This window comes from Eschrichtius robustus, chromosome 5 (genome assembly GCF_028021215.1).
Source record: "Eschrichtius robustus isolate mEscRob2 chromosome 5, mEscRob2.pri, whole genome shotgun sequence".
NCBI classification, from domain to species: domain Eukaryota; kingdom Metazoa; phylum Chordata; class Mammalia; order Artiodactyla; family Eschrichtiidae; genus Eschrichtius; species Eschrichtius robustus.
Genome location: NC_090828.1, coordinates 15660503 through 15678162, shown reverse-complemented (window position 1 = coordinate 15678162; position 17660 = coordinate 15660503). Strand labels below are relative to the sequence as shown.

Genomic DNA, 17660 nt, shown 5'->3' with positions numbered 1-17660 from the left:
ATCTTGGCTTAATCTAAGTTCACAAAGATTTTATACGTTTTCTTCAAGTTTTATAGTTTTAGGTTTTACATATAGATCTATGATCCATTTTGGGTTCATTTTTGTATATAGTACAAGGTCCAAGTTCATTTTTTTGGCATATGTTTAATCTAATTGTTGCAGCTCTGTTGTTCAAAAGAAAAAAAAAGCTGTTTTTTCTTTACTGCATTGGGCTTGCGCTTTTGTCAAAAATCAGTTGTCCATATATGTGTGGATTTATTTCTGGATTATTCTGTACCATTAATCTGTTTATCTATCTTGATGCCATTACCATGTCGTTTTGATTACTGTGACTTTATAATAATTCATGAAATCAGATAGTTAGTTAGTTCTCAAACTTTGTTCTTTTCTTCAGAGTTGTTTTGACTGTTATAGGTTCTTTACATTTTCATATGCATTTTAGAATTGGTTTGTCAGTTTATACTAAAAAGCCTGCTGGGGTTTTCATTGGAATTGCTTTTTGATTGAGATTAGCTTATAGTTTAATTTGGAGAAATTTGACGTCAAAAAATGCTGACTCTTCCACTGTTGATTTTATTTATATCAGAAGTTTTCAACTTTAGAGTATATCTAAGAATCACCTGGGGACTGTTAAAATGCAAATTCCCCAGAGATTTTGATTCTGTAGGTGTCAGGGAGGGCCCTTAAAATTGTTTTCACTTTTTATTTTGAAGTAACTTCAAAAATAATAATTATAAGATTTTTTTTGTAATTCTCTATATTTCTTCATCAAATTCCCCAAATGTTAACATTTTACCATGTTTCCTTTATCGTTCTCTCTCACACATGTATATCATCATCATCATCAAGTGAACTCTTTAAGAGTAAGTTGCAGACATGGTCTCCCTTTATCCCTAAGTACTTCCGCACACATTTCCTAATATATATCTCTTACATAACCACAGTACAATTATCCAAATCAGAAACATAACAGTGTTGCTGTACTCTGACCTAATCCAGAGGCCCTATTCATATTTCAGCGATTGTCCTGCTGATGTCCTTTATAGCAAAGGAATCCACATGTTGTATGTAGTTACATCTCTTTAGTCTCCCTTCATCTGGAAAATTTTGAGGGAGCACATTTTAACATTCACTCTAGTGATTCATACTAGATTCCTGGACTTGCATAAACACTACTGTGCCTCTTTTATCGTGGATTATTTCTGTGGTTTTCAGTTTGTAGGTATACAAAGTATTTGTGCTTCTCTTGTCCTTCAGCTTGTAAAGCTTTCTGAAATAGTATGAAAATGGGACTGGTTTCAACTGGATCCTTGTTATAATTTATTTGACTTCATTAGGCAAAGAAATAGGTCCAATAATGAATTCACTTTTAAACAAGAAAAATGCAGATCCTTGTACGGCAATACTTTTTAAAGGCGGTATGGAGCAGACCCACGTATGAGGAATACTAGGCTGAAAAATTCTGCAAAGTTTTCTGAGATTTGTCTTTTAGCCCCATCTTCATCCTAAGAAACTCTCGGAGGCAAGTTTTCTTAAAGCAGGAATTTTAAAAATTAGAGGAATGTTATACTTACATTCTTATACTCAGCAGATGACACTGATTGATATTTTGAAATACAATGCCTCAGGAATAAAAAGGAAAAGAATGTGACGTGCTAAAGGATTTTGCTTGCCTCTCAGTTGTTTTCTTTCTCCATACTATGTTAAATGGCTAAAATAAGTATAGAAACAGTTTTCCTAGGGGGAAAAATGAAAACTTCTTGGATACAAGTGGAAAGGATACACATACAAGTTAAATATTTTAAATTATTTCTTAATTGGTCACTGGTCACTACTTAAACGCAAGTAAGTAAACTTCCACTAGTTTTCACAGTGTTTTTCTGATGGAGTTTGCTCATCAGATTTAATAGAGTCATGTTAAAGATGAGAATATTCTTACATAAGTAGATTTGTTCTGCAGTGTTTGTATCTTTTTTTCCCTTTAGTGGAACCATTTTATTTATCTTTTTAAAATAAGTTTTGATTATAAGGTAGTTCATGCTAGTTATTAGAAAAACTGGAAACTGTAGAAGAGCTTTTAGAAGAGACTAGAAAAAAGTCCATATTCCCATCCAGAGATAACTATTGTAAATGTTTTGGCATATTCCTTTCCTCTGGTTTACCTATTCAAAAAAATTTATTAAAATAATATATGCGCTAGAAAATAAATCAAATAATACATTGGGTTGAGCCATATGAAACTGGTGTTTTTAAAGGTCTTAAGCAGTCAGTGGTGGCTGATAGCTAACATTTATTGAGAGTTTCCTATATGCCATTGTTACCAAACCGAGGTTCGGCTGCTCGCTGCTCGTAAGCCAATAATTCAAGAGGCAAGTGTCAGTAGAAAGGAAAGATGTTTTTATCAGAAAAGCTGGCAATCTGGGAAGAAGGTGGACTCGTGTCCAGAGACCAGCTCTGAAGATTCTGCTCAGCCATGATAGTCTTTAAAAGGAAAAATGGGGGCGGGAAGAAGAATCTCAGTGAATCATCAAGGCAGGAGGTTGGGTTCTGCATCATTCTCCATTGAGTGCAGACTGGCTGACTCTCTTCAGCTGTTATCTTGCCCGTGTGATCTGTCTGCAGGATTGCTTAGGGGGGCTGTTGGCGGCAGAGAGCTAGTCATTTTTTAACTGCTTAATTCTTCATTTTTACTTCTTTTTTATCTAGGAAAAGAATCAGCAGGTTGGGCAAAGCATGGTATGCATGCAGGAGAGCATAAGTCAGGAGTTAGTTTCAATTGCTTTGTGATCTCATTCCTATAATTAGGTTCTTGTAAGGTTAGAGGGGAACAGAAATGGGCAAACAGGAAAGGGGCAGAAGAGCTGCTTCCACCATCATACCATCATTGTTTTTGTTTTTGTTTTTAAGTATTCTCCTTTTATTTATTTATTTGGCCACACTGCGTGGCTTGCGGGATCGAACTTGAGCCCTCGGCAGTGAAAGCGTGGAGTCCCAGCCACTGGACTGCCAGGGAATTCCTGCACCATCATTGTTCTAATGGCTTTCTGTGTGTTATTTTATTTAAATTTCACTAACCAATTATTTTTCCATATTATAAATAATACTTTATTAAATTTTAAAAAAACTGATAAAGAAGGAAAACTAAAACCTAGAACTTAAAGGAATTTTTCAACTTATATACATCAGGCCTTTGATTGAAGAAACGCCAAAGGCAAAGTGTGTTGTTAGGATTCATTTACTTTTCACATTCTGCTAACATCTATGGAGCATTTGCCATGGGTCAAACACTACAATACATTTTCATTTGTACTCTCTTGTATTTTAAGTATCCAGGTTGAATCCCTTGAAGCCAGAACGGATGGAGGCAGCAGAGGTAGGAAAAGTCCACGTAAGCACTGAAGGACCTTCCACCACCCAAAAGCTGTAGACCTGGCCACCACTCCTTGCCAAAAGTCTTTAGTTCATGAAAAAAGGAAATTTATATCCCTGATTTTGCTGGAACACTTCCTTCTATAAAGCTAGGGATACCTGAAGGCAGCTTTGAAGCTAAAAGTGGGTCATTGGATCGATCATTCCCTCTGTATGTATGAGATTGGAGATGAAGACTTTGCTGCAAATGTAGGGCTCTCTGTGAGGTCCCAACTTGTTCCCAGTCAAATAGCAGTGCTTAACTTATTATGCATTATTATCAATTACATGTATAATTCATACATTTCCCCATCTTTTTTTTCTTTATTTTATTTTTTAAAATATATTTATTTAATTTATTTTTTGGCTGCATTGGGTCTTCGTTCCTGCGCATGGGCTTTCTCTAGTTGCAGCGAGCGGGGGCTACTCTTTGTTTCAGTGCACGGGCTTCTCATTGCGGTGGCTTCTCTTGTTGCGAAGCATGGGCTCTAGGCATGTGGGCTTCAGTAGTTGTGGCTCATGGTCTCTAGAGCGCAGGCTCAGTAGTTGTGGCACGTGGGCTTAGTAGTTGCGGTGCACGGGCTTAGTTGCTCCGCAGCATGTGGGATCTTCCCGGACCAGGGATCGTACCTGTGTCCCCTGCACTGGCAGGCGGATTCTTAACCACTGCGCCACCAGGGAAGCCCCCACCCCTGTCTTTTAATTTTGGAAATTTAGAAGTATTTAAAGAATAGTTCAGTATACATTCTTTTTACCTAGATTCACCAACTCTTAGGATTTTTCAGTGTTTGTTTTCTCTGTTTCTATAGACACACACCCAGTTTGTTGCTACTGTTGCTTTTGAACCATTTGAAAGTAAGAAATTAAGTTGTAAAAATCATTGCACTTCATTCCTCAATACTGTAGAATGTGTTTCCTGAAAACAAGGAGTTTGTGCATAATTGCAATTCCATTATCACACCCAAGAAATTTATCATTGAAACAATAATCTTATTTAATATATGGCTCATATTCAAATTTCCCTAATTGTCTTCAAATTTTCCTTTAAAACTAGACCTGTTCCTATACTTTTTATTTGTTTTTTCATCTTTTATAACACTGATATTTTTAAAACAGCCCCAGCTAATTATCTTGTAGGATGTCCCCTAGTCTGGACTTGCCTAATTATGTTCTCATGATTAGAGTCAGGTTAGACATTTTTGGCAACAAGTTCACAAAGGTGATGGGGTATATTTCCCACTTGATCGTAAGAAGAGGCAAATGTCATTTTGTCCCTTTACTGATGATGGTAGGCTTAGTGACAATGCATACACTTTGGCTGAGCCTTTCTGACTTTCAGTACTGTTAAAGGAGTGGGGCATTGCTGCACTATTCACAGTAGCCAGAAGGTGGAGACAGCCCACATGTGCATCAACAGATAAACAAATGGATAAACAAGTTGTGATCTATCCATACATGCGAATATTATTCAGCCATAAAAAGGCATGAAGTGCTGATATATGTTACAACATGGCTGAATCTCAAAAACTTGATGGTCAGTGAAAGCCTACAGAAGGTTACATATTGGATCATTGCATTTATATGAAATATCTAGAATAGGTAAATCCATCAAAAAAGAATGCAGATTGGTGCTTGCCAGGGACAGGGGAAAGGGAAATAGGGAGTAACTGTTTAATGGGTACAGAGTTTTATTTCAGAATGATCCAAGTGTTTAGGACCTAGATAAAAGTGGGAGTTGCACAACAATGTCAGTGTACTAAATGCAACTGGATTGTTTTCTTTAAAATGGCTAATTTATGTTATGTGAATTTCACCTCAAAAAAAAAAAAATATAGCGGGAGGCAGCTTCCTCAATGATGTAGAGAAAGTAGAAATCTATGGCAGTTAAGTGAAAATAGAGTATAAGTGATTGGGGGCTGACTTGTGGTTTCTTATCCAGAATGTACCCAAGTCAAGGAAGCTGAAATTTAGGGGAATTCCCTGGTGGTCCAGTGGTTAGGACTCTGCGCTTCCACTGCAGGGGGCACGGCTCCATCCCCGGTCAGGGGACTAAGATTCCCACACACTGTGATGCAGCCAAAGAAAAAAAAAAAGAGCTGTTCCTGGGTGGTGCGTGGGGCTGGCGGCTGACAGCTGCCCCTGCCGCCACCAACATGGAGAGTTTGTACCGAGTCCCATTCTTAGTGCTGGAATGTCCCAACCTGAAGCTGAAGAAGCCACCCTGGGTGCACATGCCGTCGGCCATGACGATGTACGCTTTGGTGGTGGTGTCTTACTTCCTCATCGCCGGAGGAATCGTTTAGGATGTTACTGTCGAACCTCCAGGTGTCGGCTCCATGACTGAAGAACATGGGCATCAGAGGCCAGTAGCTTTCTTGGCCTACAGAGTAAATGGACAATATATTATGGAAGGACTCCCATCCAGCTTCTTGTTTACAATGGGAGGTTTAGGTTTCATAATCCTGGACCGATCCAATGCACCAAACATTCCCAAACTCAATAGATTTCTCCTTCTATTCATTGGATTCGTCTGTGTCCTACTGAGTTTTTTCGTGGCTAGAGTATTCATGAGAATGAAACTGCCGGGCTATCTGATGGGTTAGAATGCTTTTTGAGAAGAAATCGGTGGATACTGAATTTGCTCCTGTTAATGAAGTTTTAAAGGCTGTACCAGTCCTCTGATATGAAATATGGAAAAGGATGAAAAGCAGCAGAAAAGAAACATCTAGTGAAAACATAGGAAGTGTATTATAGCTTGGACTAGAATGTCTTCTTGGTATCAAAGAGACAAGCTTATCAGTATTTTTTCCTGCTGGCCTATACTGACATACCAATGATGTTAAGTGGCATTTTCTTCTTTTTTTTATTTCTTAAAGAAAATATACTTCATTTCTACAACTATAATATTGAATAAAATAATTATTTTTTACAAACCCCTTAACATTTTTTGGAGATGACATTTCTGACCTTCAGAAGTTAGTGTAAAATCAGAAAGTGAGATCCCATAAGCTGAGAACTCTGGACAGCTGATCAGCTTTACCTGTGGTGCTTTGCCTTTAAACAGAGTGTGTGACAGTACATCATTTCAGATATGTATGTAAGACTGTTTCCTGAACAATAAGATGTATGAAAGGAGAAGAAATAAATAATTTTTCTAATTAAAAAAAAAAAAGGCAGCTGAAATTTAGGCCTTCAGTGCAACTTGGTTTGTGAATCTAAACAATTTTTTTAAAGTATCAACATTAGTTTTGAGAGCTGTACAATGTTCTGGAGTAAATTTTTTTAACTTTCTCTTCTGTTTGACCTCCAGTTTAGGAGAATCGTGTTACCTTGGATTGCTTAGTGGGATAAAAATAGAAAATAGAGGTGATCTAGTCACCTAGTTTTTATAGTGTTTTCTGCTTTCAATCCAATTTAGGATCAAGGGATTAAAAAACTATTTTGGTGTTGTTTATGATATGAAATAGAATCTTTATGCAAGATTATGTTATTAGAGAAAAGTTGTTAGAAGCCCAGATATTCAAAAACAAAAGAATTTGAATTAGTACTGACAACCAATGGAATGTTGCTCAGTCATTAAAAATAACACTTGTGGAGAGGTTTTAATGCCAAATTTATAGTACCAAGCAGCTAAGATGAGATAATCGTAAGTGATCAAATACAGAATAAAAAATATGTGTGATCAACTGTGTTAAAAAAAACATAACCCGTTTGATGGAAAAAAAAAAAAAAACGGGAAAATTTAACAGTAGTTTTTGTTGGGTGACAGGAATATGAGTGTTATCTTGTCTGCTTCTACTTTTTGCATTCTCCAAATGTATCCTAGTAAACACAGTTATTATAAAAATGGCTCCCATTTGTCAAGCGCTTGCTCTGTGCCAGGCAGTGTAACATCTCTCTGTTTATTCTCCCAACAGTCCTTGGAGAGTGGTGCTGTTATTAGCCCATTTCACAGGTAAAGGAATCGAGGCTCAAGAAGTAAAAGACCTCACCCCAGGTCAGGAAGCTCGTTGGTGGCACATTCCAACATAAGGAGTCCAATTTCCCATCCATGTCTTAACCACTGTACATGCAAAACACATAATGAATGTTAGAGATGTGCAGTGTGTATTCACCTAGAGGAATGTGGTTGGGTGAGTGGACCATTGAATTAGTAGCCGGGGGACTTTGTTTCTGGACCTACTCTTGACTCACTCTGTGGTTGAAATTAAGTTAATTTGCTTTTGGTCTTAGTTTCTCCACCTTTATAGTAAAGAAAATAAAACCTTTCATGTGCCTGATTCTTTATGCTTATGAACCTGCTTATGTACTTGTAATAAACACATGTTTATGGTGTTATGACCATTAGCTGGGGATAGTTTGGTTTTCTAAAAAAAAAAAAAAAGTGCCTGGGTTTAAGGATCAGGCAGATCCAGGTTCAAGTCCTTTGGACACTCAAATTCCCTGAGCCTCAGTTTCCACAACTGCAAAATGGGGACAGAACTCTGTACCGTGAGGGTTGTAAGGAGGAGTAAATAAGGTTGCCCATGTGAGACAGTTACTACTCAGTACCTATGCCCTCCCTCCCCTGTTCCATCATAGCTCACCTGATCCAGCTTGGGGTAGAGAATAATGAGACCTATTTATGTTTCTTGTAAATGTTTTGCACATTTTAATAAAATGAAATTAATTAACAGGGGTACATTGTCAGCGCACAGACCTGGGTAGAGGGAAGCAAGTAAATCAAAATAGAGTGATCTTGGTAGGAATGAGGGCAGAGGACACTCTTTTGGCCTCACTTCTAGACTTGTGGAAACTTCCAGAATGCAAGAAAACACCCCACTGAACCGTGGAGGGCACATGCTTCCTTAACCTTTCACACACTTTTAACTTTTAACCCACCCTGGAGAGAGCAAGTCAGTCCTCTCATGAGTTCAATTCAGTATTTGGGTTAAATCTATACTGGGAAATTTGTTGATTTATATATTTCTAGAAATATAAACATGTGTTTTGTTTTTGCCAAAAAAAAAAAAAAAACCCCAAATCTATACCTACATCTATAACTATAAAACAATAATAGATCAAGGTGCTCTTACTCAGATACCATGATGGATCGTTTGGGGACAAAGCTCTTTTTAATAAAGTTGAGAATGGATAGGAGCTTGGGGGACCAAAGTCAGTACTAGATTCGAGACTGTAGCACATAATAAAGAAGAAAGAGGTAATGCCACTCCTTAAACCAGTAGTAATAGCTGGCATTTGTTGAGCACTTACTCTGTGCCACGCTTTAAGTCTTTGTGCTCCTCCCCATTGATATATTTTTCTTTTCATAAATAGTTTTTAGTATAACACATAGCACAGACATAAAAAGAAAATGTCTAGCTTAGCTTAATGTATTACTTTAAGGCAAATATTCTTGTCCCTACTGCCCAGGTCAAGTTTTATCAATTCCTGCTTCATCTATTTGAAGCTATATCATTAGGTGCACAATTAGGATTGCTCTGTCATTATGAAATGTCAAGAGAAGTGGTAGGTGAGCTAAGGCGTAGAGTCACTGCTGTGCCATTTCTATCTCTGGCAATAGACTTCCGGGAAATGAAGTTTGTCATTGGAATGTGCCCTCTTCATGGGCACATGCATAATGGCTGCTCAATCAAGGTGAACACTTGTAGTAGGAATTCCTCTGCATTCCTCCTGTCAGCGACGGTTCCTCCATGTATCACGTCGGGGAGGTGGTGTAGGGCCATGAGCTTTGAGAATAGACCTTGAATTTAGACAGGTCAGCCACTTACACCTCCGTGTAGCTTGGGCAATTCACTTAACCTCCCTAAGCTGCTATTTTCCCTCTATAAAAAGAATGTTAGGAGTGCTAGGGCTGCTTCATTGATGCTGTGGCTATATGAGGATTAAATTTAAAAATATTTTTTGGTGGAATCCACAATACAGTACTTGGTATATACTAAACATCCAAGAAATGTTAGGTCATACTGTACCATTGCTGTCTTGTACATTACCTCACTTGAACCAAGGTTCAGTTGAACACACTTTGTCTATGTTAGATTCCCCCTACCTTGGGCCAATGATTGTACAGTACAGTGAGCAGATGCTAACTGACCCTGATTCCTGAGGTCTTCCCCTTTCTTACAGCACAGGTGTGCCTTGGAGTCATCGTGTTCCTGATCATATACAACTACTGGTTCCTCTACATCCCTTATTTGACATGGCTTTACTTTGACTGGCAAACCCCAGAGCAAGGAGGCAGGAGATCCGACTGGGTCAGAAGCTGGACCATTTGGAGGTACTTTAAGGACTATTTTCCAATTCATGTGAGTAGAATTGTTTTATATAGTATGGTTTTAAGCTGGGAAAAGAATTCAAATGTGTTTTTATCACATATTTTTCAAGCTTTTCCCTTTTTAGAGGGGGAGAGCCTGCAATTCAGCCCAAGTTACTAAATGGGGTCTAACCTAAATTGACAAAATTTAGAAGGCTGTGTATGAGGGGCTCTGGGTTCAGGAAACAGTTTAAAAATTTGGAAGCAGCTCTGCCCCAGGAAATGAAAATGAGTCATGTTCTTCATTTCCTCTTGAACATAGAACTAATTCTGAGTCCTTCTGTTTCTTATTGGAAACTAATCAGGGAACATTTTGTTTTTTTATGTCAATATAAATGCACTGTAGCTCATCAAAACTTGGGATTTGAATCCAAGTCACAACTACATATTTGGGTTTCACCCCCATGGAGTGCTTGTTGCTGGAGCCTTTGGAAACTTTTGTACAAATTATTCAAACTTCAAGGAGCTGTTTCCTGGCCTTACTGCGTATCTTCATGTGCTTCCATTTTGGTTCCGGTGTCCGCTCTTCCGAGAATATCTGATGAGTAGTGGTAAGAGAAGGCAGATCACTGTTTCTTTCTCTAGGGTTCTGGGTGGGCAGGACCACATAGAATGTCCCCTCCCAAACCAGCTGGGTTTACAGTTTCTTAGAGTAAAACTCTAAGGAGATGGATTTTGGAGAACTCAGGACACATAAGTGGGGTTTGAATCCGTGTGCCACGTGTAGAGATAAGGTTAGAGACAACAGGGACGAAGAAGGAGCCTGTCTTAGTTCAGCTGCTATAAGAGAATACCATAGACTGGGTAGCTTGAACAATAGAAATTTATTTCTCACAGTCTGAAGGCTGGGAAGATCCGGTGTCTGGTGATGGCCCACTTGCTGGTTTGCAGATGGCCATCTTCTCATTGTATCTTCACATGGTGGAAAGAGAGAACATGCTAGCTCTGTTCCTCTTCCTATAAGAACATTAACCCCGTTCCTGGGGGCTCCACTCTCATGACCTAATTACCTCCCAAAGGCCCCACCTCCTAATACCATCCTTTTGGGGGTTAGGTTTCAACATATGAATTTTGGAGGAACGTAAACATTTAGTCCCTAACAGCCCTGAGAAATGCAGCATTTAAGCATGGCCTGAAGAAGGGAAGCCTCAGGAGGAAACTGAGAAGTGTCCAGAGGCAAGTGAGGACTGCTAGGTGTCTGGAAATCCACGAGGCCCTCTTTCCAGTGGAAGCAATGCCTCCAGCTCTGACTCAGGGCACGCAGAGCAGAATGGCCGTGGCTTTGAACTCAGTGAAAGCTCACACCTATTTGGGCTCAGGTTCTCTACCCTCCTCTGCCTCTTCTCTTCAGAGAGTCGCTGATCATTCAGAATCCTGTCCTAATTTTATATTCCCCCAGTAATAGGAACCCACAGTAAAATGAGCATGTAATTTCCTTCAGGAGACGAAGGGCCGTGTCTTGATAAAACGAACACATTCTTTTTTTTTTTTTTTTTAACATACAGGATAGCCCATTCTCAAGGCTCTGACCTTTATTTATTTATTTAATAAAATATTTATTTATTTTTGGCTGCATTGGGTCTTCGTTGCTGTGCACGGGCTTTCTCTAGCTGCGGCGAGCGGGGGCTACTCTTCGTTGCGGTGCGCGGGCTTCTCATTGCGGTGGCTTCTCTTGTACGGAGCATGGGCTCTAGGTGCGCGGGCTTCAGTAGTTGTGGCATGCAGGCTCAGTAGTCGTGGCACGTGGGCTCTAAAGCACAGGCTCAGTAGTTGTGGCGCACAGGCTTAATTGCTCCATGGCATGTGGGATCTTCCTGGACCAGGGCTCGAACCCGTGTCCCCTGCATTGGCAGGCGGATTCTTAACCACTGCGCCACCAGGGAAGACCCACATTCTTTTATGACTAAAAAAAGAAAACGGATAAAATCAAGAATGGAAGGAAACAATAAGACATTAAAAAGTGGTTGTCTCTGAAATATGGGTCACAAGTTGTTTGTGTTTTCATTGTTATTCTTTTCCTCCAAGAGTTCATAGTATTTTCCTCCAAGAGTACGTAGTCCATTTAAAATCTGAAAAGGAGTCTTTAAAGTTATTTTTACATGGGAAAGGCTGATATAAAGACTGAACAATTATGTAACTTATGTCTTAAATAAACAATTTACCAAAGTCAAACTAGGCATTTGGGAATCACGCACAGATTTAGCAATTGTTGTAGGTTATTTGTCAGATGTCTGAATTTTTGAAACCATTTACATTATAAATCCATGTATGAGAAATAAGAATCCATAAAGAATACCTGAAAACAGACCATTGTGTGTTCAAAAGATCCAGGGCAACTTCTTGGAGGTTATACTGTTTGGTTCTGAGCAAGGATCTGCCAGGATAATGATGAAGACTACCACATACAGCTATGCAGATTTGTGCACTGAACAGCTCCAGGGGGCACCTTTTACTTATAATGCAATATGAATGGAATCTGTAGAAATGAGCAGTACACAACCTACCTGAACAAGTGATAGACCTAGTAATAAGCAAGTGACATTTTAATGACCTAACCCTGTCACCTGCCAGAATGTTAGATCTTTTTAATGGAATCTATTACCAAAGATTCGGCTATGAAAAAATTATAAACCTGCAAACTGCTCCAAACGTAAGCAGTCTAGGAAATTCTGTGAAATATTTGCTGGTGCCATAGACTATTATGATAAGAGTGTAAAAGGGCAATTAGTTAACGCCTTTTGTTTTATTCACTAAGGGCCAGTCTCAGTTTCCAGGAGAAGTGTGTGTCACGTGCTTAGCAAGGAAGGAGGTGGAAACATCTCAGTCATTGTGCTTGGGGGTGCAGAGGAATCACTGGATGCCCATCCTGGAAAGTTCACTCTGTTCATCCGCCAGCGGAAGGGATTTGTGAAAATTGCTTTGACCCATGGGTAAGTGGCTTTTCATTTCAGGCAACTGGGTCAGGGAAGTTAACACATTATTAAACGAACACAAAGAAGTAAAGTAATTTTTCTGGCCCTTAAAGACGGAGCTCCTAATCGGCTTCCTAATGAAAGCAGATGTGGATGTTTATGGGGAATGAAATACAACCTTCCCACTAAGGTAACTCAGTGTCATGGCATCCAGCCATTCAACTTGTCTATAAGAGGAAAACAAAAAAACACAAAATTTTATATGCACAGTATAAATTCCCAGCCAAATGAACAAATGAACCATGGCCAAAACCGCAGATGACAAAGAAGCTTCCTAGAACCTTGATTTTCTATAGAATAAAATTCCACAAATCACTAAGACTACTGAGGTACCTCCCCAAAGGACCTCAGGTATAAGTCAGTTTCAATGTATGGAACATGAACTTAGCGCTATAGGGAGGCTTGGGAACATCAAAGAATTGTTAGGAATCTGTTCTAAAAGTCAGCTGGGCTAAATGAAATATTTAAATCCTTTTCATTGAAAATGCTTATTCTTCCTCCTTGTTATTTGCAGTGCTTATTTGGTGCCAGTGTTTTCTTTTGGTGAAAATGAACTATTTAAACAAGTTAGCAACCCTGAAGGCTCATGGCTTCGAACTGTGCAGGAGAAACTACAGAAGATCATGGGATTTGCTTTGCCACTCTTCCACGCCAGAGGAATTTTTCAATACAATTTTGGCCTAATGCCCTATAGGAAACCCATCCACACTGTTGGTATGTACATCAAAGACTCGAGGCTTGTTAAACTGACTAAAAAGGATTACCTTACTTTGAGCTATGTTTATTGTTACTGAAATAGCTTTGAGTAAGGACTTCCTAAAGTAATAATCCTATAGGTGTTATCTGAGCTTCATTTACAGTCTGCCTTTTATTTATGAAATGACTATGTTTTCCATTTGAATGGGAATCAATTATTTTAAAAATATTGCTATTGAACTACAAATAGAATTCAATTTTAGAAATAGAATTTCTAATACTCTATGATGAATCTATTTCTCTGTACCAGCAGATTACAACATAGCAGTTCTTTGAACACGTTACATCAGAGTCTATTAATATGTGGACATTTCTGTGTAATAGATGTCTTCATCATGTTCAGTTCACATAGGCATCAGTTCATACGGCAAAAGCATTTTTTCCCCAACTAGATACATGTATTCTAATATAGACTGATTTTATCTTTAAAAATGGCACGTGTGGGGGGATTAAAATGGGGGAGGAGGATGACGACCACATTAACCCCAAGCTCCTAATTTATCCCTCCCCCCCGTCCTTTGCCCTTTGGTAACCATAAGTCTGTGGGTCTATTTCTGTTTTGTAAATAAGTTCATTTGTATCTTTTTTTTTTAGATTCCACATATAAGCGATATCGTATGGTATTTGTCTGTCTCTGTCTGGCTCACCTCACTTAGTATGATCATCTCTAGGTCCTTCCGTGTTTATAGCTCTGGTTTTTACTTAATGCCTGTCAAGCGTGCATCTCTTAAAGACTCAGAACAAAAGAAAATTGCTTCAGTGCATCCTTCCACTTACCCCCCCGAACGATTACATCAGAAACACCAATTCTAGTCTCCAGCATCCTCAGAATCCTGCTATTATGGGAAGCCTTTTAAAAACCAAGCTAAGAATATGCATGTTTCATAAAGACTCAGCTGCATGCTCTTAGGGTGGTCAGGTGGGAGTCAGATGACTGAGGGCAGCCTGGTTTGTGTGAACCGGACCCTCAGACAATGTGTACTTAAAGACTTTTATTTACTTGGAGAAACACAAGTTAGGGGTAAGTTATTTACAGTTCCATAAACAAAAGCAAAAGCTGTGTATCATTCACATGCGCCAGAGAATAAAACACAATATGGTATTGAAACCATGATCTAAGTTACTATGCTCATTTCTATTTTAAATCAGTGCGCTTCAAACCCAGAGCTGTTTCTCTGCTGACTCCCTGACACACCCCAAGCAGAATTCAGGCAGCGTCCAGAGTGGCAAGTTATTTTGGGGTCCTTCTACTCCCCCTTCTACTTAATTAAGAGTTTGTTAACTCTACCTTGCATCACAAGAACTCATTAAATATTAGCTGAATTCACCCTAAATCGTTACTGCATCTATAATCCTCTCACTCCCAGGTGTCCAGAGATGCTCTGATTCTCCATCCTGTAAATAGTTTTCCCCCATATCTCTCAGACCCCACTTCATCAGCACTTCAACCAGAGCATTCATTATTTAAAAATAGATTTATTTATTTTATTTTACTTTTGGGTGCGTTGGGTCTTTGTTGCTGCGCGTGGGCTTTCTCTAGTTGCGGCGAGCGGGAGCTACTCTTCATTGCGGTGCGCGGGCTTCTCATTGCGGTGGCTTCTCTTGTTGCAGAGCACGGGCTCTAGGCGCATGGGCTTCAGTAGTTGTGGCGCATGGGTTTAGTTGCTCCGTGGCATGTGGGATCTTCCCGGACCAGGGATCAAACCCGTGTCCCCTGCATTGGCAGGCAGATTCTCAACCACTGTGCCACCAGGGAAGTCCCTAGAGCATTCATTGTAGTGTGAGCAAGATTCACTGAGATTCACTAGGACTGTAATGGTTTTGTCTGTTAATGTCTTATTAGGTAAAATCCCTTTAAAAATGTGCTCTAGCTAATTCTAAGGTGCCATCATCAGTCTCTGCATATTTCTTACACCAGACTTTGCTAAACCATCAGGTTTCTCTGCATCCTCCATCAAAACCTTCTTTCCTCTTTCCTGAGGGTCATTCTCAATGGACATAATTTATAAAGAAGCTACCATATATTTTCTTTATGTGTCACAAATAGTATGTCATTTATATATTTTATCCGGGTTATTATCAGTTTATCCAAGTACAATAAAATGTTCACATAGATTATATTTTATTACATAATAATGGAGAGAAACTGATTTCAATGTCACATCCATCATGACAACTGGGAGAGAAAAAGGAAATGAGTTTAGACTTAAGAACAGTGTGTAAAGAGTCGCAGTTCCTTGCAAGAATGTTGCAAGGAACTAACTAAAGACTAATCTGTTGATTCACAAATGTGTCTTGAGCTCCTACCCTGTGGGCACTGAGAATATAGCAGAGAACAAATAAGGCAAAATCCCTGCCCTCCTGGAGGTCTGTGATGCAGAAACAAACAAAAAAAAGCAACATTCTTGCAAGGAACTGTGACTCTTTATACACTGTTATTAAAGTCTAGTCTTTAGTTAGGCCTGTCTGATTATAATAAGTTTTCAGAAATAGAACAAGTACATATTAAAATTTTTTAAGATCAATTTACTATTAAGTTCAAGTCATAGAGCCAGTACAGGTGGTATGACAGAAAGTTGTTTGGGTAAGAAAGTAAAATACAAGGGAAACTTGCTATTTAGAAGAGGAAATTTCATGTGTCCTAGTATGTGTTGGATTTAAGTTTTAAAATGTCATGTTGAAAAATTTCAAATGTTCAGAAAAGTCTCATGAGTAGTAAAACGAACTCCTGTGTGCCTTTCTCCTAGACTCACCGGTTAACATTTTTTGCTACGGTTTTTCTCTCTCTCTAATGGTATCACAAATACACCTTTTACTATTGTTATTGCTGAACTATTTAAGTGCAAACAACATGACCATTTGTTCCTGATTACTTTTATGTCTATCTCTTAAGAACAAGATTATTCTCTTTTATAATGTCAGTACAATTCAGGAAATAGAACATCGATTAAATGCTATTAACTAGTGTACATGCCATACTCAAATTTCATCAGTTGCCACAATAACATTCTTTTTAGCTATGGGTTTTGGTGGGGGGCAGTTTTTTTTCCCATAGCAGGATCATACATTGCATTTAATTTTCACTTTCTTTAGCCTACTTTAAGCTGGAATAGGTTGTCAACTTTTGTCTTTATAGCATGAGCAGTTTTAAGCCTGACAACATAATCGAATCAATGATGTCTACAACTTACTCTCAAATGGTTCTACAAAAGTAAAAATAATAATACATGTGTATATCCATATACATATTGTGTGTGTGTGTGCACAAAAATGTTTAAAACTGGTGAGTCTAGAGGAAGAAGATGCAAGTGCTTAGTGTATTATTTTTTCTATAGGTTTGAATTTTTTTTGATAAAAAAGTTAAGGAAAGGAATGTACCTTATTTAAATAAAACTGGTTTGGAACCACTTGAGGACAAAAGTAGTCCATTTTGTTTCAAGTCATTATTCTATCCTAATGGGAAAAAAAGCAGGCTAATGGATTTTCTGAAATAGAAAGGAAGGAAGGGGAACCTAATATAAATTTTAATTGTAAAGTAGGGATTAAAGGAGGTAATAATAAACGAATTAGTATGGTACCCAGTACAATGTATTAAGTGCTCAGTTAATGTTCACGAGTGTGTGTGTGTGCATACGTATACACACTTACATACACACATACTTACATTGGGCGTCTTCTGAGACTGCATCATAAGCCAGAGGTTTACTTGAACCCAGGTTTTGACTCTTCCCAGTCCCACTCTGCCCAGCTCTCTGCCTGGTCTCTCTCTTGTGTATGGCTACGTAGCATCTAAAGAAAGAGTAATTCCTATGTCAGACCATTAGAGAGAGAAAACTATGCAGAATTTTCACAATTACAGAGAAATAGAACAAAGACTCCTTATTGTGAAAGATCTACTCTTTGCCTCAATGAGAAGAAAATAACTCCCATCTCCAAGCTCTTCTCCAGCTGCAAATACAATAGCTCGTGAAGCTGCTTATTCTTCATCTAGGTAAATACAACACAGCATCACAGAAATTAGAGCAAGACTGCTGTGTAAGGCAATAAAGACATAACTAATCCTGAATTGTTGGATGGAATTGAAAAGAGAACAAAGGAGCATGCCAGCTATAAAAAGCACCGAAACATAAACAAGAGCTAAGGTTCCTGACTCTGCCATAAGTAGATGTTAGCCGATTTTTCCAGGGCAAGGAGTTCTACCTCCAGAGCAG

At 38.7% G+C, this 17660-nt stretch overlaps 2 protein-coding genes across 3 annotated transcripts in view; both read left to right on the top strand.

Annotated features, from left to right (window-relative positions):
- Nucleotides 1-17660, top strand: part of MOGAT1 (monoacylglycerol O-acyltransferase 1) — a 33461-nt gene that overhangs the window by 6820 nt on the left and 8981 nt on the right. Inside the window, exons 2-5 of one of the 2 annotated variants that reach the window (XM_068544348.1) lie at nucleotides 9535-9713; nucleotides 10185-10272; nucleotides 12477-12651; nucleotides 13208-13407. In XM_068544348.1, the coding sequence (XP_068400449.1) occupies nucleotides 9535-9713; nucleotides 10185-10272; nucleotides 12477-12651; nucleotides 13208-13407 (642 nt within the window). Of the gene's footprint in view, nucleotides 1-9534; nucleotides 9714-10067; nucleotides 10273-12476; nucleotides 12652-13207; nucleotides 13408-17660 lie in introns of both variants that reach the window. The other variant, XM_068544347.1, reaches the window with a different exon arrangement.
- LOC137765086 (oligosaccharyltransferase complex subunit OSTC-like) lies at nucleotides 5556-6251 on the top strand. The gene is given in 1 exon segment (XM_068544349.1): nucleotides 5556-6251. A coding segment is annotated over 1 exon segment (450 nt). The 5' UTR covers nucleotides 5556-5561; the 3' UTR covers nucleotides 6012-6251.